We start from the raw sequence: 19212 nt of genomic DNA on the forward strand, positions 1-19212 counted from the left end.
AGTGTTTTATTATGTGACAAGAGGGTCCACATTCCTCCTCCCCACTGCAAATGAAAATATTCAACCTGTGGCTGTTGATCCATCGAAGGTCTTAATTCTCTGGTCACACTTTATTTAGAATGTTCACAGTGAATTACTTACTACACTACAAACTGTTTATAAAGTTATGCCAGTAAGGATTGATTTTGAGATTAACAGGTCAAAAGACGTCTAAATATTATATTGAAAAAAATATAATTTAAATGGATAAATTCCAATGTCAAGCAAGCCCTAATAACACGTTAAAGATTCTCTTGAAACAATGTATCATCTATCATATTTTAACATCTTGCATTCAGAATCCCCCTTAAGTAAAAGTACAAATGTACTATTAGCACTTATTATTAGTATCAAAAGTAAAAATACTTATTATGCAGTTATATCAACATGTATTAGAATAGTAGATAATTAGCATTGGTGCATTGTACCCATCATTTTAATGTTGTAGCTGGGAGTGGGAGTGGCGGGGGCGGAAGGGTAATTTAAATAATGTAGAGCTACGTGGTATATTCTTTAAAAAAGCTTGATCATAATTAACAACATAATGAACCTTTTTATAGATTGTGTGTATATTATTAATCTGGAAAGTGCAATATTCCCTGTGAAGTTGTGTGGCACTATAAAGTAGCAGCATAATGTAGAAAAACTAGTATATAGCACAAGTACTTCTAACTTGTACTCAAATACAGCACTTCAGGAAATGTAGCCTACTTAAGGACTGTCCTACACCAACAATGAGCACTGATTTGCTGATCAAAAGACATTTAGATGTCTAGCCAGGTAAAATTTGGACAAAACATTTTTGGCAGCATTTTAATTACTATATTATAGATATACATCTAAAAGCTCTCACTTTTCATCCAAGTTAGGCCCAGTTTGAACGTTGATGTCTGGACATATTACCTGCAAATCACCAAATCAGTGCTTACTGGAGTCTTCTCTTAATATAAGTTGAGTGTTACAGTTCAGACAGTGCTAATTCTCGGGGTTAGAGGTAGCATTGCTATGGTTATTATGGTTGCTAAATAACAGCACAGATGGACAGCAAGGTTTATACAGTCTTATTAAGGATTAATAATAAGTCAACAATCACACCTGATAGATGATGAGTAGGGAGTTTAAATTCTACCCTCTCTCAGTGACATAAGAAAAATAGCAAGTGAGGGCAGGTGGTGAAGTCAGGGTGGCAGCCTGCAGTCAGCATATAGAGCCCACATGAGACAGCTCTAATGAGATGAGGATTTTCACCTCAGCAGTGCCAATGCTAACAACATTTTATGGGCTTGGTTCCACGGTGTGCATTAAAGAGCCCTGTATTTTTGGTTTGAATAATACCTCACCTCAGCTTCCCACTACCTTCTCACGGCGTGCAATGGCTCCTGTTGAGCACAGTGAAGAACAAAGATCTGTGCAGCACGTGACCGTCAAAATGTCACTGTGCCCGTTGCTCTGTAAGAATAATGTGCCTGTGGACCTTTTTATTAGGGGCCGTGTTCCCTGACATGGGACCTATTATGTACTGTACAGCACTTCTCCCTTTCCTGCAGACCTGGGGCTGTTTTCAAGCAGGAAATGTGCGTTTTTAAGAGTGGACAGTAAACTATGACAACTGAAGCAAAGCACGCCTGTTCATATTTAAGATATCTACTAATCAAGCACAGTCTTTCTTTGATCTTTTTGGTAATTTGTTTGGCTCCAAAAAAGTGGTGTATTGTGCTTTTCTATTCATCTTAAACCTCTTTAGGCTACTGACATAAGGAAATGGGATATGCTACTGAAATGTTCCCTGCCAACAAACTGTCACATCTGTTCCTTCTCACGATCAGCCCACCTCACGTCTCTTCCGGCGGGCTGTACACTGCAGTTACAAGTCTGGAGAAAAACAAAAATCAGCTTCAGCCCCTTAACTCAGTCATCCTGTTCCAAAGAATGTTGCTCTGAACTTAACATTCACCACCAGCGATTCAATTTGAACCATATTTACATAAATGCTCCGCACACATGCACATTTACAGGCCAAATTACTTCAAACGTGAGGCGGTTTAACTGAGCCTGGAGACTGAATGAAGGGCATGAATGAAACTCTGCCATCACTGTGCTTGGCAGCTCCCAAAAGAAACACCCATTAAAAGCAATTTATTCAGCATGGCTGTAACATTTTGACCAATTCAAATCTAAAGACATTAAAAGCGTATTAGGTGAGCTGGTCTTTTTGCTTCTGGAGGTGAATTGGTCCCAGATGAGCACTGCTGTTGCTTTATCTTCTTGTCTTTATAGGAGACCGGCTTGACATCGGCCAAGTCCCACTGGAAAGGAAGAATCCATACATTGATAAACACAAACCGAGTGCTTTATCATTTAACAGCTGGTAAAAAAGCCCCCTGGTTAGCTAATTCAAATTACTGCCAACATAAAGAAAATGAGTCCATGCTTCATTTCATATCCTAGAGAGAGTAAATAAATGCAGACTGAACAGATTTTTTCCGCCAATATATAACTTTATTTAAAATATTGTTATTACTCTACACAACATTTTCAAACCTTTTTTCTGTTTTCTTAAATTGGTTAGTAAACCTTCGTGTGTGTGTTTTTTTAAAGATATAAAACTCTCCATTTTGTAGCCTAGTTCTGCATCAGGTGTTAACAGATGTCATTAGGCACTGCCTCTCTTTTTGACAGCTTGTTTCATTGTGTAGTTTGATAATCCTCCATACAGCCGTCGCCCGCGCACAAAATGAATCATCAACGGTGGCTCTATCACTGTACACTATCATTTCTCCAATATTTATAATTTCTGTTTAAATAAATAAAAGTTTTGAGTTGGAGAAACAACAGTGCATTTTGTCCAAGGGATATTCTTTTTCTTTTTAAAACAGCTATTTACAAGTTATGCTGACAACAGACAAACAAGGCTTAGGTTTTTAATTAATGTCACAGCTTACTTGCCATGGAAAAGCCCCGGATTTCAAAGCAAAACATAAATGAATTACACAAAGGCTAACACTTTTTAAAATAGCATGTCCACCCTTCATGTTAGTCATAGGTATAGGACACATCAGCTGAACCCAGAAAGCCAGCAGCTAATGCCCTCCGAGCCGGACTCATGTTCCAGAGGTCGACATACATCAAGTCTACACAAAAGCGCTGATGATGAGACAAACGTGGCGACTGACTGAACCAACAGTGTCAAAGCAAAGAGACTGACTTAATAAATGCCACTTTGAACACTGGAGTATGAAATGCTGTAGAATTTGAACGGAAAAGATCTTATACAATGTCTGCCACTGAAAACTGATGTATTACTTATAGCACCAGTAACATTTAGATTAGCATCTCAGTGGTGGTTGTGATGAACACAAACTTACCTCACGCTCATTTATTTTTTATTCTACTGCCACTATATGTTTGCTCTACCATCCAACATTCTTTTTATCCATTACATCCTGTGTGAAATCCAATACTCGTTTTTGAAAATAATCATTCACTTAACAAGCCAAAGCTGCCCAGCATCTCAAACGCAAATGCAGGTGGCCCCACAGCACAGCGTACACTGACAAACAAACACGAGCCAACCGTACAAAGACGTGCTTCTTAACATTGCTGTCATCTCTCTGCGTTCACCTAAAAACTGTTACTATCACAATTATTTCACCGACGGCCGAAATGGACACCGACTGACATTATGCACACCTGCCTGTGACTGAGTGATGGCACCTGGCGCAGACAGGATAAACCAAAACACAAAAATATATTTAAAAAATAACAAAAAAACACAGCAGCTTTCTAAAAGCCTATTCACAGAAGCATGAGCCACAGGGACAGAGAACAAACATCAAACAGTAAAAAACACTGCTTCGAATACATTACTGGGAAGAGTGAGTCAGTTGGCTGACAGGAATAAAAGGAACAGAGGCTGCACTGAGCGTGTTGAGCCAACGTGATGCTGCCACAGCAACCACATACCCCTGTGATGATGGGGAGACCAACCTAGAGAGTAAGAACAGGGGACAGAAAAGCACACGCACGCACACACGCACGCACACAGCTCCAATTCTTATGTCATCCATCTCTAAATTGGCTATTACTTTGCCTGTCAAAATGACCATCTCGCAGTCGGCACTTTCTTTCTCAATCCAGCTACCTGTGGGGTGTGGGGTGTGGGGGGTGTGTGTGTGTGTGTGTGTGTGTGTGTGTGTGTGTGTGTGTGTGTGTGTGTGTGTGTGTGTGTGTGTGTGTGTGTGTGTGTGTGTGTGTGTGTGTGTAAAAGACACAACATGCTACTACAGTATAATATGTATTGCTATAGGCTGTTGTGTAACTGAGGCCTGTCCTCAGAGGCAACAACTGGACGTCAAATAAAATATCTTGCACTTTACAATTTTGTCAAAGCATAAACACAGAGTAGCAGGTATGTGTGCGTGTGTTATGCTGAAAAAGAATTTGAGCGGCTGTAAATGTTTGCTAGACAATAGGAGACGCCTCCCATTTGTCTCCATCTGTCTGGCGTCTCTGCTGTCATACAGAAACAAAACCCCATCTTCATTTGCTGGCTCTCACACAGACAGCTCATCAGATACATCCAATCAGAGCCTAAAAGCTTATCAGCAATGTCAATGTTAAACATAGGACATGCACACTCGAAAACAGCACGTACACACACATAAGCATGCTCCAAGGTAACTGACTGAAAGCAAATTATGACTCAACCTAGGCATGAATTAAACATTTTATTGAACTAAAAGCTAAGCTCAACTGTAAAAAAACAAAAAGTGAAATTTTAACTTGTGCTCTAAAAGTCAGTTTGAATAAAAAATAAACCAACATCACTCTCAGTTTCAGATTGGTCGCTGCCAGAAGGCGAGTGAAGCACAAGATTGAGTCAGTAATGAGTCGGCCGAGGTTAAACTACTAGACCTTAGTGGGAAAAAAACCCCAAACTCTATTGCATTCAGGTATAATCACTACATTTAAGCACACTTTCTCCATTCAAAAGCATTTTTTTTTCAGCATGTTAACCTGCTTTCTACACACTTAAAATGAGACAAAAATGTTTTGAAAGCCTACAGAGGAAAAAAAAACACAATCTGTGTACATTGTAAAACTGTGATATAATCATATGTCATGTGCAAACGCACACAACTAATACTGTACTCATTTAGGTGCAGTAAGAGGCAGACATTGCTGCCTGCATTGCTATACTGATGGTTGTGGTTGCAGTCACTCAACTTTACGCACCATCTATTCTTTCTACAACGCACACACATACACGCACACCCACCATCTGTCCTCCTGACGTGGGTAATGGGCAAACTGCAGAGGAGTGATACTTTTGGGTGAGTTACAGAGCCCGAGGGATCACTCTTGAAGCTCTCAGAAGATTTCTATTTCTGCTTAAAAACCTACAACTAAGCCTGTCTTTACACTTTGCTGCTCTCTGGTGCCTGTTCACAAAACTGCAACTCAACAGACAGGAAAACTTCCTGCCCTTGTGTTCACAATCTGTCAGACAGATTCCCCATATAGCGCAAAAAGATCAACGCTTTGGCCCATCAACCTTTTGTTCAAGAGTATTGTCCCTGCACACAGCTTATAATCAGAAAGCCCCTTCCTCTAAACTTCCAAGCTCTGGAAAATTACCACAATAAAACACTTGCGAGAGGGGGATGAATACACATACTGACATTAATGGCAGAAATACACATACTGACATTAATGGCAGACTGCCAACAGACCAGAAGACAAGGTGAAAAATGGAGATTTGTTAAAGCAGCTTATACGCAATTCAGTTGTTTCATTGTGTTAGATCAAGAAACCAATTATTTTAGCACTTATATTAATCTATATTTTATCAGACAATTGTTAAACATCAGACAATTGTTAAACATAATTATGAGCACATCCTGTCACATCTGTTTTCAGTAAAAAGACAGAAGACTTCTGACCTTACAGGCAGAAAACATAATTTTTGTGTTAATGTCCTTCATCAGTGTAAAGCATGATCTTGCTTCTCGCTTTATCACCAACTGTTAAAGAAATCCCCCCTTTTTTTCTGTATCCCTCCCTTCTAATTTTCATCTCCATCCTCTCAGCTCAGTTCAGCAGACAAGGGCCACGCTGAAGGCTCCTGGGCAGAGCCGACTGTGTTTGGGGAACCAACCGTCACAATCCTATTTCACACGTAAGCTCCCCCGTCAAGTAGCGAATCATCGAGGTGCGCAAGTGGTGTCGCAGCGCTGTGGTGACCCTGACCAGTCACGTACTGTGTGGGGGGGGGCAAGAATTTGCTCGTGTCCTGCCCCACGTCACAGGGCGGATGCATGGAGGAAAACAACAGGCACGCTATGGAGATCTAGTAAATGACATGAAAGTTGACTTTTGTTTATTCTCCTTCGTTGCTCTTCTTGCTGTGTGTATCCCTGGGGTCGGTTAAGTGTGACCATTCCAATTTTGCAAATTGGTCACTTCCAGTTTGTTTATTGGGGCATGGATTGCCTCAGTCTGTCACTCTGTTCCGTGTCTGTCGATGGGCGCTCTCTGGGGTGGTTGTGATGATGCAAGTGGACCAGTTCTAGTTTGAGTGAAGACAAATCCTTTTAGGAAGTTGCAATCTCACCCCCAAGGTGGCGCCATCCCTTCTGCTGTGTTTCCAGAGGAGGCAAATACTCTGTAACACAGAGAGACAGTTCAGGGAACAAGTCTGAATGATGGGCTTCTTTTTCTCTGCATGTCATGTGACTTACGAAAATGCTGCCACAATACAACACAGATCAGTCAGCGTCTCAACAATAGTGCCAGTAAGAAACTACCATGAATTTATCTGTCATTCAAGTAGTGATTGCGATTCTACAAGTGCTTGCTGAAGCCCTTGCCTTATATCCGGGATGTCCTCTCAGTCCTCAGCTGCTCTTTATGTGTCTCTGTTCCTGTAACTCTGAGGGTTTCAAACTTATCCTCATGCCTTGCAGGTGCTCATCCGCATACTTGTATTCTTGGCCTTGCGCTGTCTCATGCAGCAAATAGTTCTCTCTAATGTGTGGTTCCTGCTCTGATAGTGAGTAACATTTCTATACTGAATACTTCTCTGTATACACAAATGCATCAGTACATGTCTTTTCACAGTAACCTGTTTTTTTCTGGCGCTGCACAAGAGATAATAAACAATAGCGTATCTGAGAGCACATTTTTTAAGGCCATGTAAAACGTTCACATATATTTTTGCCTTCCACAGAAATAGAAGAAGCACAATTCTTTTGTTTAGGTACATATTTTTAATGTAAAGGTCTGTTTCCCATGCCAGTAAAGTCCCACTGAATTGAGGTAGCATACTTGAAATTCTCTCCCTGCCCTTGCCCTTTCAGATTTTGTCAGATAGGGCATAATTTCATGGTGCTTGATAGGTGCTGTCATTCAAAGCACCAAACAGCTATGTATCTGAATACATATTTCTTTATGATTTGCCCTAGATAAAATTTAGCCTTTTACCCTTCAGTGCTGGTGCTTTGTTTTATCAACTGTGTTAACAATAAGAATATAACCAACGCTAAAAACAAAATGCAAAAAGAAAGAAAAAAAAGCTGCTTACCGTTGTTGCTGCAGTTTTTGTTGTCTTTGTCAGATGCCTCTTCCTCAACCTAATGACAAAGAAATCAATACCCAGCAAATACAAAATTGACTTTATACAAAAGCCTGAAGAAAACATCTTAGTAGCTTATTGTATTTGTAAAGAAAAATGTAATAATGAATGTAGCAATAAGCCAAATTTAGTTTTTCAAACTTGGCACGGAGTCATGTGCTTCCCAGAATGAAAGAGGAAAGGAGTGGTCCTTACCTGTTTCCTCCACTTCAGCTCACAAAAGACCCGTTCAAAGCACTCGTGCATGTAGTTAAACTGGGAGGAAAAAAAAGCAGAGAGAAAAGTTATTCAGCTTTTCAGTGCAGCACAATCAGCCTGCAAAGTGATAAGTTACATTTTTAATCAGTTGTCTTTGCTTCTTCTTCTTACGGCTTTGTTTACATGTCAAGTAAAATGTGTTGTAATGTATGTATTATGAAGGTGTTAGTGGAGTTTTGCAACCATGTGTTTTTTAAAAAAAAAATCACAACATCTGTCATTTTTAAACCGCAAATTGTAACCATGTGAATAAATAAATACATATACACAGTAAAAAAAACAAAAAACAACAACTTTAAAACAACAGTGCAGGTGTGTGCACACTTACGTATGGCGTGAAGATCTTTACCCAGCGAGGTTTCTTCTCCCCTCTGGTGTATTCAAAGCAGAAAGCCATCCCCTCCTCATCGGTGTCCCAGCGCTGCATCTCCGCCCACTCAAAAGCTATCACCTGGTTCTGAGGGAGAGCGTTTACAGTAGGCTAGCCTTGTGAATAAGTCACATAAATCTTTATCTTACCATTGGTTTGATTCACAAATCAGTATCTGGTATTTATGAAAATGTATACATTGCATACACACATATATACATTACACACACACACAGACACAATATATATATATATATATATATTCAAAAATGTAAGACTATATAATATAGTCTTACATTTTATATGGTAAACAAAAAAAAGTTGCTTAAAGAGGGATAAGTTGGCTCCTCTGCTTGTACTGGATTTTGATACTTTTTAATCAAACCAGCTCAGAGAAACACTCACCTCCAGCGTGCCGTCCTCAGTACAAGCGTGCAGCTTGAAGTGATGGATGCTGATAGCTGTGATGACATGTCCCTTCCTCCTGGAGTCACAGGAGCAGTGGGGGAACGACACCTCATTGTAGCCCTCACATGTCCGCAGTAGACTCAGGTACTAATACACAAGTATTATACAGCACACATCAGTCACTAATACTGTAAGTAACCAGGTTTTGGAAATCTAAATACAATTATTGACATCTCTTTCCTTAGTTCAGTTACTCTAAAATCCCAGTTAGCAAGCAGTTTGGGCTGTGTTTCGGACCAAATGAAATGACTGGCCGTGCATATTAGTCCTGCGACAGCCACAGATCCAATTATTTGTCTTCATTTTTGTGTCAGAGCATTTGATTCATTGCAGTAATGTTATGATACAAGCTTCAGCTATGAGTTATAATTTCTCGTTCTTTTCCACGACATTGTGAAATCTCTTTCACAGTCATGTCTTTAGCAGGCAAATGTGGACTAGGAGTAAGGGTGTATGGTAACCAAATATTTTGGTTTCGCCATCTGGTTCTTTTCAGTGCCTGATACTGATGATGCAAACCAGGTGTCCTGTTTGCATGCACATTTCTGAAATCAGATGCAGCCTTACATTTGGAACAATAAGATCAATATAAATAAATATATAATTTATCTAAGCTTGCCCTTTAAAAGCTTGGAAATGTTGTGCTGGGTGGCTACGTAGTGAGTAGTGAGTGTAGTTTGAATTTACACACAGAAGCCACACATTCCACTTTCAGTTATTATTCTACAGACATGAATATAAAAGAATGGCTTTATTGGTTTGCACCATAGAGGGATGTATTCTGAAGTGTGAAAGGGTCTCTGACTTTTCTGTCTATTTTTATTTGGTAACATTTTGGTGATGGCTCTGGTCAGCAGGCAAAAAGTGTAGCCATCCCAATCCCCTCCCCAAACAAAGAGTGTTCTGTGGGACTGACCGTGGCCATCTTGCGCTGCTCTGCCAGCTTCTGCAGCTGGTAGGATTTGTCCTCTGTTTTTATGAATCCCTTCTTCACATCTTCCAATGCCTGGGCAGACAGGGGGTGAGGTGGACGGGGGGTTGTGGTGGCATGAAGAGAAACAACACTATTTAACATTTGAGGTCACAGCACAAAAAAGATAATTCATTAGAAACAGATAACAAGAAGATATTCTGCTTCAAGCAAACAAGTTCAACTGTAGCAATAACCTTGTGTACATTTTAAAGTGGCTATAACAATTTATCAAACTACATTGTGCAAGGGGTCACCTAAAGAGAAGTATCATCCGAATATGCAGCTCCCCTTGGCTTTACGGAGCTTTATAGCAAGTTTCAGCTCTTTGTTTATCCATCCACCTTGCAACTTTACTGTTTTGATTCATTCTCACTACTCTCACAGCGTCGTTTTTGGTCACAGCAGGTTGCTGTTTTCAGTGGAAAAACTTCTAAAAACCCACTGTTCCCTACCTGCTCAGCACCAAACAGGAGATACACAGTTAGAGACTAGCTGGAGAAAATGCTAGAGAATTTGTCAGTTTAAGAGCCAGATGTTTTCCTCAGGAGTTGGTAGAGGCCAAAAACAGAATAAAAAGAGAGTGAATATATGTCTGGCTGAATGTGTAAAAGCAACTGTTTGCTAGTTCACCAGTTCAACTTAAAAGGTGATGATTTGTCAATACAGTGTTCACACTTGCTTCTGTTGCCGCCAAGTGACCCAAAGAAAATCAGGTTTTCATTATTGCAAGTTTTAGTATTCTGGACAGGTTGGTTTTCAGAGCGCAACCTCCTAGATCTGTTGATGTGCAGACTTTACTAGTAGAAATTGCTTTAATGACTCACTGCTGAACCTCATATGCCTAAAATGCTTCAGGTGATGACCTTTATTGGTCAGCGGACAGCCTGTAGGCTGCTGCTGCTATTTTTTAGTACATTTACATCAGAGGATTATATTTTCCAGTTGACATTTTACACTTCAAATATTGTGGAAAACTTCTCTGGATTCCTGTTAAGTTCATTACATACTTATTTGCAAACAGACTCCCGGCTGACAAAAATTCAGCTACCACAAAGACTGGATTAGCTTGTTTTAATGTCAAAGTTTTGGGGAAATTAGCCTTACAGGAGAAAACTTAAAAATTGTTATATTTTTGGTCAAACGAGTTTGGCAATCATAACATATCATATTGTCTTGAATTTCTAGGAAAGTTGGATAGGTAAAAGGTGCACATTCACTTGGAAGGGTGAACCTGAATGTGTTTACACTGGGGCTGCCCCCTTGTGGTCGACATACTTTTCATTAGTCTGGTAGTCGCAGAAAAATAAACTAAAACCTCAAACTCCAGGCAGGGACAGGAGAGGCATCAAGTGGGAGAGGAGCGAGACTGTAGCGAGTTCATTTGACAGTAACATTACACCATCCATCGTGTTGATGTGTGTGCAAGTATTTGTTCTTGTAAAGTTGGAAGTTATTGATTCCCGTGTTTTGAACGAGACTTGTGTGACGTTATACTGTGTCGAAATATATTAACAAAATGTTCAGTCTCCTTGCTGGGTGTTCCGACACATTCACAATAATTACAGTTTAATGTATGTTGTATCGCTGTAGCGTTTAACAGACTGCTCACTTCGTGCTTGCGTTTGTAAAATATATATTTTAAAGGCTCATTATTACGGTTTGTATTTCTCTGTAATGTAGCACAGTGTAAACAATGTTACTTTCTCATCCCTGGAACCCTTTTATGGACCAACTATATATTTGAATAAGTACAACTGTGCGATGACTAGTAGACTTATGGCTTAAACAAATGACTAGAAAATCTTTAGTTGGAGGAAGCCCTAGTTTACACCAACTGTGAATACATTCAAAAGCCACACTAAAACCTAATTTTTAACTGTAGGAACAATTAACTAGTTGGACTGGAAGATTCGGAGACCACTAGTAGTTAAGAGTAAACAAATGGGAGTCATACAGTATACTTCCCTGATTATGGCAGAAAGGATCCATGACCAAAAAAAGCTGACCCCTCCAACATGTATAAACTCAGAAAGGAGTATATAAACTGTTGGCAGACTGTCAAAAACTCCCAGAAGATGAAATTTTGTGCTGAGTTCCCTTAAGTCTATGAGAAGCGGGATTCAATTATTGTTATTACCTGGTGAAAGCAGTAGTGCAGTGCCAGCGGGTTGTCTCTTAGCAACTCCTCCTCCTGGAAGCTGAACAACCATTTGCGGAGCGCCAAGCAAGTCCCCGGCACTGCCGATGTGTAATTCTGCACATAAAGCTTGTGGGGAAACTCATTAGGCGCCAGTTTCCGCACTGCAACAAACAATAGAAAGAAGGAGTGGGATGAGGAGGGGTATGAACAGCAGGGGAGAGGGTGTCTGTTTAGTCATCAAAAAAATTCTAGCCTGTACCAAATTACCTGCTATTGCTGTTCAAAACTGCACACAAACCCCTTGGCCCAATGAATTAAACTCACTTGTGGGCAGATACAGCCCTTTATTTAGACAACCAGTGGTCATGTGATGATGCAGTCACCAAGAGAGGGTTTTTAAATTAAATACATTAGAGAATGTGAATTTCCCTGTGAAACAACCATAAACATCAAATGCATATCCTGTTCTTACCAAAAGAGTGGTTGATGACTTCAAAAAGGGCAAAGTAGCTCGCCATAATACTGTCCATTCCAACCTTCAACACTAATGCCTACAGGAAGAGCAAAACAGAGTCAGTTACGTAAGAAAAACATTGTTTTAAAATTTCTAATATCCATCTATACTCTTTTTAAATGGGAGTCTGCATTTTTTATTTCAGTATAAAAATATGTTCTACACCTGGAATGGATCATGTATTTACCAGTAGACGTGGTTTGACTTTGCAATCCTCATTGTCATAATTCTAGCTAGGAACTGAATGCAAAGGCCAACTCAGATGTCCAAACAATGGGGCAATAAACTGTACAATATAGCTGTATGATAGCATCATCCCAGCAGGTGTCATGTGTTCCTACCTGGTACACCTGGTCTGTGGTGCTGTTCTTGCGGACTCTGACAGAGATGGTGGTCTTGTCTGGCAGGGCTATCCGCAGCTCTACATCTGTCACTCCATTGTAGTTCTGCGAAGCGAAGCAACACATAATGAGAACAGCTGCTGAGCTGCATTAACTCATGTCTGGATTAACAAGGGAGTGTGTCAGCTTGTATGAGGCGTTTGTTCTGAATTACTGTTAAGTACTTCTGGATTTAAAAAAAACAAACAAGACATAACTAAACCAAAACTTCCATCTGTCAGAAGTCCTTATCCTCCCCTCAAGTGCCGGATTAATTCCATTGTTTTGCATTTGTTTCTGCTGCTGTCCTTCCTCTCACTAGACAGGCAACATAATTAGCTATTTGACTCTCCAGTTTAAACTCCATACTGGCAGACATGACGGGCTGTCAGCTACTTTAACCCAAAACTGCTGATGCTTGTTTTTGGAAAACAGTCTACTTTTTATTTATTTTTTTTTTACACTGAAAGACTGAGTAAGGTTAAATATATATAGGTTTAAATTCACCCACATCCTCTTGAATAGGCTTAGAATAAGATAAATACATCCCTAATACCATTAGAAAAGCTCAATTTTGATCTAACTTTGGAAAGTCCAGTAGACAATATAATAAACAAGGTACTGCGGTGCTGTGCAGACAACCTGTTTTCCAAGACGGAGAAGGTTTTGTAGACAAAACTTTCCGCACTCAAAGCTATGACATTTGAAAACAGAAACACCAATCACACATAAATAGCCACATCAACATCTAGTAAAGTCAATATCAGAACAATAAATGAAACGCATACCTCATCTGATTCAGAGAGAAACTCCTGCATGATGTCACTCTCCCCGATCACCCGCACAGAGCAAACTAGAGAGAAACAAGACAAAGAGAAAGACCGGAGGTCAAAGTTAATCATATAAACAAAAGGTCTGCTAAATGTCACTTTGCCTGTATCCTGTGCTGTATTTTCAGTGTACAGTGGAAAATTTATCACAGCCAGTGCTTGGACAATTTTTCATCCTAACAACATGATTTCTGTATGCATACATAACATTTTTGGTATGTATGGATTTATTGTTGATTTTAATGATGAAATAACTTACATACTTGAACGTCAGCCTTTTAAAATGGAGTGGTTAGTCTTCCCAAACAACATATGGATTGGTAACAGAAAAGCCTTTTTTCTTTTATCCATGTTGAAAATCAACACACAAGTGGGTTTATACGCCAGTGACTTTTCCAAATCAGCCTACCTCGCTCGAGATATTCCTCCAGGCCTCTGCGACGAGCATCCAGCTGCTGTTCAGACAGGGAGAACGGCCATTTACCGGGAAGCTTCGGGAAGTTGAAGTTGGAAAACTCCCTCTTCAGGTTCTGGTGCAGGATAGCAAACTCCCGGTAGCGCTTTGAGCACAGCTGTCTGCCTGACATGTACACGTTGTACACCTATGGTCAGGAGAGACGGACCATAGCATGTAAGAGTTAGAATACCGCAAATACCACGAGAGTCTGTTTCAAGGAAGAAAAGGTAAGGTAATGTCAGCCACTTACCACAAACCTCTCGGAGTGCTGCTCTACATGTTTGTATGTGGGAATGGAAATGGGCACTGCTTGCTTGTCACTGTAGTCATAGTTGGGTTGAACATCCTCTCCTCCTTCCAATCCATCAGCCTCCTGAGGTGGAACAGACAGCACAGCCAGAACCAGCTCCTTCTCCCCCGCCCGGATCAGGTCCACCACCTGCTTATGGGTGGCACCTTCCACACTCACCCCATTACTGGAGGGAAAGTGAGGGCAAGAGAAAGGTGGAGGAAGAAGTGATGGAGAGACAGAAAGAAAGTCAGCAAAGAGCTTTGAAACCCTTTCATCCCACTGTTTTTCACACGCTCAATTTATGTTTCAGCATGGCAGATGACTCCCATCACTCCACACAGAGGGAACAGATCAGGGCTTGACTGGACCTTTACCATGCTGCATTAGTGTGAAATTAGTGTAGGAATTGTACTAATACTGCTTTTTTAAGTATTCTAACATGCATCTTCAGTGGAAATAATGTTAGGGATGCACAGATCTAACCATTTCTCTCCTGACACCAATTCCAATAATTCAACTCAGGGTCTCTCCCAAAATCAAATACCAATCTGACACCAGAGCTCTCATTTCCCCACATTTAAAATCATCCACTGAATAGTCATTTTTATGTAAGGTAACATGAGGCCACGAATAGCTGTAGCACTAAAGACTGAGTCAGCCCACTGTGACTGAACGAATGCAACAGATGGCAAAAACACACATTTTATAATGACTGAAAAAGAAACTTTATTTAATTTGGATTGGTCCAGTTTTGGTGCACAGCTCGATCCAGGGATCCCTAAACAAAATAACCCATCTCAGATCTGCACTGCATGATTACAAAATATGTTACTAATGGTGCAAATATGCATTCTGTTAATTTTCCTATTAGGGCGTGTGATTATGTCAGTGCATTTTGTCCTCCATTGATAAACATGATGCAGGAAGCGCTGACTAACCAGGTCAGACCTAATGTCTCCCTTTCCTTTGGTGCTGTGAGACACCTCCCTTCTTGGCTTTGCTGAGGCCAGATGGCACCAGCATCAGGTGTCCCTGCTAATCTTCCTATGAGAAACAGCAGGACAGACACAGGAGAGGAGGGAGCAAGCAAGACCGCAAGCATAGGTCTGTCCCACAGACTGTATGTAAAGATGGATGATGTGTCTCAACTTCTTCACACTGCACAAAAATGGAGCCAAAATATCCTGAGTACAGGTGCTGCCTTCTTGCGCTGGTGACGTCATTTGGAGCCAGAGTCTGCATAGTAATGATCAGGGTTGGAGCCAGGGTTTCAAGATCCCCTCCATACACCTGCTTGACTGTCGATCATGATGTGAAACCCCCTTTTTATAGCACAACATAACTAATTAAAATCAAATTTATCAGATAATGAACACTCTAATAAACATTCACGTGATAAGATCTACCGAAATGACATAAACCATCTTTGGGAAAATGGATATGACGTGTACTTTCGCTATCACGAAGAGGGCAGGGTATATGACCCATACTGCAGCCAGCAACCAGGGGGTGATTGGGATTTTATGGCTTCACTTTTGGGGAGCTGTCTTGTCATCCATCTTTAAATACAGTGTCTAAGGTCTGTCCGCTGTATACCATGTCTCCATTATTGTTTATAAAAGTATATCTGTATAGTACAGTGCATCAAAGTGGGAACACTTTAAACAGATAAAGAGGGAGCAGTGGAAAAAGGTCAACAATAGGAGATGGGAGAGCAGGTCTATTGTAGGAATAGAGAGTGACATGATGACATTCGTCTGAGCTGTCCAACTGAAACAACTACAAAAATTGTGGGTAGGAGGAGACCAAAAAGGTGAAGTGAAAGGGAGGTTTTGGTCTCAACACTACTTTGACCCCATCATGTGTTTAAACACAAAACCGAAACAAAGCAATACTAGAGAAATGTCTCAGTTGATGATCAGCAACAAAGTGGGTTGGCAGGATGTGAATTAGGCAGACTAATATTAACACTGAAGCAGGGCTGCAACTATTTTGTCATCAGCTAATCTCATCATTAATTAATGTAGTGTAGTGAGTATGTTTTGTTGAAATATGTAGTCTATGAAAAACAATTTAAAGTGCTGTCTAACAAGCAGAGAAAACAAAAAACAAAATAGATAACAAGAGATAAGAAAGCAGCTCTTCACATTGCGTTGGCCGAAATCTAATTATTTTATCAATCACTAATGGATAGGATATTAATCCACTAATAGATTACCACTAAGGTCAAGCCTTACAAAACCTCATGCCATTATCAGTCTCCTGCACATATACAAAAGCACAGCAAGTTAATGGCATTCAGTTTAATGTGACAATAAAAAATCTGATGCTCTACACAAGCTTAACCAGGCAGTAGTCAGTAAAGAAATTCCACACGTTAGCTGGTTATCACTAATGAAACGCTGAGGTATGACATACTTAACTGCATGTTTTGCAACATTAGTCAAGCTGGTTAATAAGTCACATGATAAGCACTGATCCAGTCATATGACCAGAGAAACATTTGACAGTAAAATGGAGAAAACACAGGTTGTTTTGATGCCTCAGCAAAGAGAAGTAAACCAATGTTCCTTGTTTTCTGTTTCTCTTCTCCCTTATTCTAAGTTTAGCCTTCAGGCTAGGCTACTGCTCAAACTCTGATGATACAGCCACAAATACACAGACTTCTACAAAACATATACAGAATAACTGTAGCAATTATGCATAATTATTCACAATTATTATATAGTTCCCTTTGTTGTCCAGCATTTGCCCTTTGACTGGGGAAAGGCTTACAACCATGGGAGAATCACTGATAGTTTGGTTTACCTTTGGACACTGACGTTATTAGAAATCAACCTGTTTACAAATACGAACTGGGGACTCTCTTAAAATTGACTATTATATATCTGCTAAAGGTTAAAGACTTAAGCTTTTTCATCAAAATCTCCTTTAGGTCAAGACTGACAGTTCATTTGCCCCCCCACCTAGCAAGACAGAAAGAGTTTGACCAAACAGAAACCACATCTACAAGATTTCTCCATGATAAAGCCATGTATATTAAAACCACTCCAGTACACCGATGAGGGCAAAAACAATAGACAGCACTTTCAATTGTCCCATGTGAACAGCCTGCCTGTTGTGAAGCTGTCACCTCAAGACAAGAAACGCGCGCGCGCGCGCACACACACACACACATACACATAATGTTGTTGAATAATTTGACTAACAACATTGTCACCCACTGTCTTTGGGCAGTGTCAAAATACACATCCCTACTATTATTCCTCTGAAAATGTAATGCCATCAAAGCTGGCAGTTCAATTGTGTCCTCACAACCACACTGAAGCAGTGACTGCGTAAAAGGCTAGCTAAACAAGATGTTAGCTACCTGGCTCGCTAGCTAGCTACAGCTAATCAACATGCACAGCCTGTTGTCCAACTTATGTAAGCAGGTTAGCTTTCTAGTTAACTCACTAGCATTAGCTTGATTTAGCTAATGCTAACGTTACATCACCAAATGTTTAATTAGCTACGAATGCCCGTAAACTTAACAAATAACTAGTCAGATAACTTAATAGTCAAAAGACTACTGTTGTTGTCATAACAGACAGGTGATGTTAAACCTTAAATATGGCCAATGTTACATGCTTGAAATTGGATCAACACATGCTAAACTGGGTAGCTAGCTGTACATGCTAACTACCAGGCTTAATTGATCGGGTAGGAGCAGACTTACACTTCCAGGATCCTGTCACCCTTTGCTATCCCAGCTCGGTCTGCCGCACCTCCGGGCAAAACAGCGCTGACATGCTGAAGAGGAGCGTAGAGTTCCCCGTTGATGCTCCGAAGCTGTCCCCCTTCGCTAACTTGACCGCGAACATTGAAACCGTATCCCGACTCCGACTTGACGATCCTCACCGTCCGTGGACCTGACGTTACGATAGCTGTGTTTTGGCCCGCGGACGGACCGACGACTGGACCGTTACGGGATACTGAAGGAAGATCTGACCGAGTTTCATCACCTCCTACATCCGCCATCTTCTCCAAAGACCCTAGCCCCCTTTCCAGTCGGTGTCTTCCAGCAAATTCAAAACAACACTTGAGCTCTGTCCCTCAGTAACGTTAGCTCCACAGACCGTCTGTTGTTGATAACCCGCCCCTCTGTGGCGTCACGAAACACGGCCACACAACGTGACCTCCCGGAGGCGTTACCGTAAGTAACATAAATATATATATATATATATATAAATAAATAAATAAATAAATATATATATACACTGCTCAAAAAAATAAAGGGAACACTTAAACAACACAATGTAACTCCAAGTCAATCACACTCCTGTGAAATCAAACTGTCCACTCAGGAAGCAACACTGATTGACAATCAGTTTCATATGCTGTTGTGTAAATGGAATAGACAACAGATGGAAATTATAGGCAATTAGCAAGACACCCCCAATAAAGGAGTGGTTCTGCAGGTGGTGACCAGAGACCACTTCTCAGTTCCTATGCTTCCTGGCTGATGTTTTGGTCATTTTTGAATGCTGGCAGTGCTTTCACTCTAGTGGTAGCATGAGACGGAGTCTACAACCCACACAAGTGGCTCAGGTAGTGCAGCTCATCCAGAATGGCACATCAATGCGAGCTGTGGCAAGAAGGTTTGCTGTGTCTGTCAGCGTAGTGTCCAGAGCATGGAGGCGCTACCAGGAGACAGGCCAGTACATCAGGAGACGTGGAGGAGGCCGTAGGAGGGCAACAACCCAGCAGCAGGACCGCTACCTCCGCCTTTGTGCGAGGAGGAGCAGGAGGAGCACTGCCAGAGCCCTGCAAAATGACCTCCAGCAGGCCACAAATGTGCATGTGTCTGCTCAAACGG

At 40.8% G+C, this 19212-nt stretch overlaps 1 protein-coding gene across 2 annotated transcripts; it reads right to left on the reverse strand.

The window, feature by feature from the left end:
• Positions 1 to 4753: 4753 nt before the first annotated feature.
• Positions 4754 to 18498, reverse strand: snx27a (sorting nexin 27a). 2 transcript variants are annotated; one of them, XM_046058683.1, is made up of 14 exons: positions 18073 to 18498; positions 14313 to 14538; positions 14015 to 14207; positions 13564 to 13628; positions 12737 to 12841; positions 12354 to 12432; positions 11879 to 12042; positions 9685 to 9774; positions 8706 to 8855; positions 8259 to 8387; positions 7868 to 7927; positions 7622 to 7670; positions 6909 to 7084; positions 4754 to 6703 (listed from the first exon to the last, which is right to left on the reverse strand). In XM_046058683.1, the coding sequence occupies exons 1-13, from the start codon at positions 18372 to 18374 to the stop codon at positions 6936 to 6938; spliced, it is 1761 nt and encodes a 586-aa protein (XP_045914639.1). In that variant the 5' UTR covers positions 18375 to 18498; the 3' UTR covers positions 4754 to 6703; positions 6909 to 6935. The 2 variants fall into 2 exon arrangements, with proteins under 2 accessions (XP_045914639.1, XP_045914640.1); XM_046058684.1 differs by lacking the exon at positions 6909 to 7084 and having other exon boundaries at positions 18073 to 18494.
• Between the last annotated feature and the right edge of the window lie 714 nt (positions 18499 to 19212).

This window comes from Micropterus dolomieu, linkage group LG09 (genome assembly GCF_021292245.1).
Source record: "Micropterus dolomieu isolate WLL.071019.BEF.003 ecotype Adirondacks linkage group LG09, ASM2129224v1, whole genome shotgun sequence".
Classification (NCBI taxonomy): domain Eukaryota; kingdom Metazoa; phylum Chordata; class Actinopteri; order Centrarchiformes; family Centrarchidae; genus Micropterus; species Micropterus dolomieu.

Coding starts and splice junctions, on each gene's coding strand:
- snx27a (XM_046058683.1), bottom strand. CDS start 18,374: ATGGCGGATGTAGGAGGTGATGAAACTCGGTCAGATCTTCCTTCAGTA. Junction 13,629..14,014: donor GGAGGAATATCTCGAGCGAG/GTAGGCTGATTT, acceptor GTTTCTCTCTAG/TTTGCTCTGTGCGGGTGATC. Junction 7,671..7,867: donor AGCTGAAGTGGAGGAAACAG/GTAAGGACCACT, acceptor CTTTGTCATTAG/GTTGAGGAAGAGGCATCTGA.